The sequence below is a fragment of the Xyrauchen texanus genome, chromosome 5 (genome assembly GCF_025860055.1).
Source record: "Xyrauchen texanus isolate HMW12.3.18 chromosome 5, RBS_HiC_50CHRs, whole genome shotgun sequence".
NCBI lineage: Eukaryota > Metazoa > Chordata > Actinopteri > Cypriniformes > Catostomidae > Xyrauchen > Xyrauchen texanus.
This window is the reverse complement of record NC_068280.1, coordinates 43843527-43848931: the sequence shown is the minus strand read 5'-3', so window position 1 is coordinate 43848931 and position 5405 is coordinate 43843527. Positions and strand designations below refer to the sequence as shown.

Below are 5405 nucleotides of genomic sequence, written 5' to 3'. Positions count from 1 at the left end.
TGAATGTTGCTATTGAAACAAGTAATTTCAGAATAACAGTTCAACCTTTAATCTCTATATGGCAAGGTATGGTACTATGGTAATTTTGACTTGATGTGAATGCAGTTCATTTCCTGAAAGCATGATTCCAGCATGCATAAAACAAGTAACCAAAAAGTCAAACTAATTTGGCAGAAACTAAATTTAAACGTCATAAAGTAAAAATCTGCTGCAAGAAGAGGCACTTCAGAGTTCAGTTTTATCCTGCTTAAGAGGAACTTTCTTCTGAATCTGCTCCTCGTATGAGGTGAATACAGCCTCTTCAGTTTTCCGCTTGCTGGTCTCAGTCATCTTGGACTTTTTCTTCTTCACTTTCTTCTCTTTTTCAGACTGTCTTCACCGTTCTTGCTCTTCTTTTTGCCCTTCTTTTTTTTCTTGTCCTCTGCGATGGCCGCCGTGTCTCCCTTCTTTGCAGACTATACCTCTTTTAGATGGGCTGTAGAGAGAGTGTCAGAGTTTGCTTTAAACACGACAAAGCCTAATGCACATATACAATATTTTGACACATCTCCCATTTTTGTCCCTTCTGTTTGCATTCACTAAGACATAAACATCTGGGTATACATTATTACCCCATCAGACTTCCCATGATGATCATCACCATGCTATCAGTGGATTGCAAATAAACAGATTCACTGCACGAATATTAATGTTGCCACATGCACATTAACACTGCAGTTAATTTCCAATCAATAAACTGATTAACTGCACTGTTCAAATTCCAAAGTGATCAAATGAAAACTGATGAAACTCATGAAAAGTAGTCATATTCTGGCAGATCTACATTGGTTGCTGTAGTATTGTCACAGGCATCAGCACAATGCCAAATCATTCATCTGTGGTTGAAATCTAATTTGGCAACAGACTGCTGATGGCAGTAATTCAATAAGAATTGCATTTCTTATTTTCAAATATTTCTTCCTCAAAAGTACTGAGAATAGTAAATGGAACTGTTAAGGAACCAGACTCGTTAAATGAATAGTTCACCCAAAAATGTCATTTACTCAGCCTAATGTCATACCAGATGTTATGACATTCTTTCTTCTGCAAAACACAAGGGAAGCTTTTTAGATGAATATCCCAGCTCTGTAGGTCCATCCAATGCAAGTGAAACGTGACGAAAACTATTGCTCCAAAAACCACAAAGGCAGCGTAGAAGTAATCCATAAGACTCCAGTGGTTTAATCCTTGTCTTCTGAAGCGATCCAGTTGGTTTTGAGTGAGAACAGACCAAAATGTAAACTCCTTTTTCACTGTACATCTTGACATCAGCTGTCTTCTTGGCGATCTTGATTTCAAGCTCGATTACACGTCCTAGTGCTTGATGCATGTGCAGAGTGTAGATGGCACTAGGAAGTGTAATCAAGCTTGAAATCATGATCGCCAAGGAGACTGCTGATGTCAGTATTTATAGTGAAATAAAGGTTATATTTTGGACTATTCTCACCCAAAATCGATTGGATCACTTTTGAAGACATGTATTTAACCACTGGATTATTTTATGCTGCCTTTATGTGCTTTTGGAGCTTCAAATTATGGTCACCATTCACTTGCATTGCTGAGATATTCTTCTAAAAATCTTAGTTTGTGTTCTGCAGAAGAAAGAAAGTCATACACATCTGGGATGACATGAGGGTGAGTAAATTATAAAATATTTTTTATTTTTGGGTGAACTGTTCCTAAGAGGAATTGAAACCAGATTAATTTAATTCCTAAAGAGTCCCATCCCTAGTGCTGATATTCAGTAAAACAGCTTGATTGCAAATGTAATACAAACAGTAAAGCGTCCTAGTGCTGTTATCCTCAATATCAGCACTCTTGGAATGCCGCTTGTCCAATGAGAATAGAGGAATAACTACTGTATAATATATTGCCCTGCAAAGCCAAAACGCAGCAAATACGCCAACAGAGAAACTGAGAAAAATGGCTTAAACTTTTCTTGATTGTCCAGCAAATGTGGATTACAGAATAGTCTCGCTCTGTTTTCTCTAAATCGGAGCATAGTTGAGTCAAACCTGTCTGTCACAGGAAAAATGGTAGTCTAAGGGACACGATTCAGCTCATAACTCAGTTTGGACCAAATGTGTAGTTTCTGTGTTTTGCCTTTACAAGGGAATATAGTACAGTACAGTACAGTACAGCTGTTGTGTTAGTTTCATGGTACCTGTGTCTTTTCCTTTTAGCACATGTTTCTCACACAGGTAAGTGGTGAGATCTTCCTCCTGGCTGCCTTTATACCAGTCTTCAATCACTTCTTCATACTGCTCCACCATCACGTCACACTTATGGGGAAAACCACATATCTCTCAATAAACTTGCATAAATTACAGTGCTCATCTGTGACGGTTTTATTGTATAACTTATGAAATGTGATCACAATAATAATGGGAATAGGTAAAAACTAGGGCTGTCAATCGATTACTATTTTTTATCGAATTAATTACATTAATCGCATTTAATCACATACACAAATATTTGCTGAGAAAGCCCCTCATATAACAATAATTCAATATATAATGATCAAATAATTATACATAGTTATCTTTAAATATTAAAAATTTATATATATATATATATATATATATAATTAAATTAAAATTGCATTACATTCTTGTGGCAGAAAAGGTAATTATTGATAAGACAATACAAAAAGCAGCTTTAGAATACAAGGCATTATTTACTACCATATTATTCTACATAAGCCAGTTATTGGCATACAGTTCGCAGCAATCCATTTCACAAGTGAATTTGTCAATCAGTTGAAGATTTATTATGAGGGCTTGTTTATGGACCATTTTAAAGACAATTTACATTGTCAGACATGCTTGTGTAGCGTCTCTGGTATGTTGCGTCATAAACATAACATTTTTAGGTTACTGTGTCAAGTCAAATATATTTTAATACTTAGAACACATCTTGAGATCTCTTAGTTTGGATTTGCGATCCATCAAGTGTTTTGAATGCAAGAACGTAACGCATGTTTGTGTTGTTCTGCTGCTGAAGGTTGTTTTCTTCACTGTATAAACTGCGTGTTGCCCACACAGCTGAAATTTCACTTACTGCCCTCTGGAGTAAACAAGTGGTACTACAAGCTTGCATTTCCTAGGAATCTTCCATACACGGATTAATTGCGTAAATTTTTTAACACCTTATTTTTTTTAACAAATTAACTTGTTAAATCGACAGCCCTAGTAAAAACATCTTACAAATCAAATTGTTAACTCATAAAATACAACAAGCACATTGGATTTACTCACAAACTAGCGTTTTTACCCATTTCACGTCGCTCTGTGAAGATTGTTTCAAAAGCTATGCACTGTGTTACGTTGCTTTTGGGCTTGTTTTAATCGCGACCCTTTGCTGTATGTAAAGATATGATATTTTCTATATTCTGTTTATGTTTCATGACATAATAAGCTAAACTGATATACCCCACATAACATACATGTTTTTGTCACATTTTTGTTTATTGCTTCATGTAACATAAACAGAATATGGGAAATGGCATGTTGTAATTTACAGCAGATGATCCCGATTAAAACAAGCTCCAAAACAATGTAGCAAGCTAAATAGATGTTGAAATAATTCCCACCGAGTTATTGGCCAATAATATATAGGCCGCCGTAACTGTATATTGTGCATCCCTAGTTTACACAAAAATGTATTTATTTGCTTGTATTTTCTAAATAAAACCCATTGGTTTTACATACATTACAAATATTATATTATATATAATTTCACACACACCTGTTTCTTGAGGTCAGCCACTGCACTGGTCTCAATCCACGGTTCATAAGGAATGCCATTACCACCTTCACTCCTTTATTGACCAAGTTATATAAGGTCGAAAATGTCTCAGACATTCCCTAAAGCTTGCAGTTTTTGCATCTATCTATCTATCTATCTATCTATCTATCTATCTGTCTATCTGTCTATCTGTCTGTCTGTCTGTCTGTCTGTCTGTCCATCCGTCTATCTGTCCATCCATTCGTCCATCCGTCTATCTGTCCATCCATTCGTCCATCCGTCTATCTGTCCATCCATTCGTCCATCCATCTATCTGTCCATCCATTCGTCCATCCATCTATACGTCCGTCCTTCCATCCATCCATCCACAGATATGATAGACATATATTGTATCTGTCTATCGTATCTTTCTTTCTGTCTGTCTATGAGAATGCACATTCATAAAAAAAATTTTTTTAGAAGGGGTAGACTTGAAGCACACCTTTGCAAATCGATTGCTGCCCTCCCTTTCTTTGTGTAAATTGTACTTTATAATCTTTGAGCAAACATTCTCCATGACCTCTATGAAACGGATATCACTAAATATAAAATAAAATAAAAAGTCATAAGTCCATTAGACCAGTGGTTCTCAAGGTGTGGGGTGGAAGACTGCCCCGTTCTCAAAACTCATTCACTTTCACACATTCAAAGAATTTGTGACAATACATGCAAGAACAAATGAGGGCAATTTTTTCCCCATGCTTTTTTCTCCTTAAGCCTTGTTTATACTTTTACCTAGCACTGCAGTGCGTCCTGTGCCTACAGCTCTCAAAAACATTTGCTTAACTTAACTTTTGAGCAGAATGCAATGATAAACAATGCTGTACATATTGCTTGCTTTATATATTAAAAACAAGCCCCAGAGCAGCAGCTTTGTAGCTTTGTGATAGGGACTTTCTTGCATTGGCACATCAACTGCCTCGAGTTGTGGCAATACTGCTCGCCCTGTGGAGGTTCCGGCCATTGATCCAGGGCGAGCACGTGCTGGTTCGAACAGACAACACAGCCTCGGTAGCATATATTAACCGGCAAGGTGGTTTACGCTCCCCTAACATGTCACAACTCGCCCACCGTCTCCTCTGGAGTCAGCAGCACCTCAAGTCTCTGCGAGCCACTTACATCCCGGATGACCTCAACACCACAGTGGACACTGTCATGGCAGCTCACCCGCATGGGAGATTGGAGACCACCCTCAGGTGGTCCAGCTGATCTGGAGTCGATACGGACAGGCACAGGGTGACCTGTTCGCCTCCCCAGAAACCTCCCATTGCCCGCTCTGGTATGCCCTGACCGAGGCACCCCTCGGTATAGATGCGCTGGCACACAACTGGCCGCCTGGACTACGCAAGTATGCGTTCCCCCCAGTGAGCCTGCTTGCACAGACCCTGTGCAAATTCAGGGAGGACGAGGAGCAGGTCATCCTAGTAGCACCCTACTGGCCTACCCAGACTTGGTTCTCGGACCTCACGCTCTTCGCGTCAGCCCCTCCCTGGAAAATTCCCCTGAGGAAGGACATTCTTTTTCAGGGACGGGGCACCATCTGGCACCCGCGACCAGACCTCTGGAACCTCCATGTCTGG

General features: G+C 39.0%; 1 protein-coding gene across 1 annotated transcript; it reads right to left on the bottom strand.

Moving 5' to 3' along the window:
• Positions 1-225: 225 nt before the first annotated feature.
• cnpy3 (canopy FGF signaling regulator 3) lies at positions 226-4998 on the bottom strand. The gene is given in 7 exon segments (XM_052126342.1): positions 226-374; positions 377-475; positions 2204-2321; positions 3787-3842; positions 3845-3905; positions 4268-4369; positions 4945-4998. Coding segments are annotated over 7 exon segments (639 nt in total).
• Between the last annotated feature and the right edge of the window lie 407 nt (positions 4999-5405).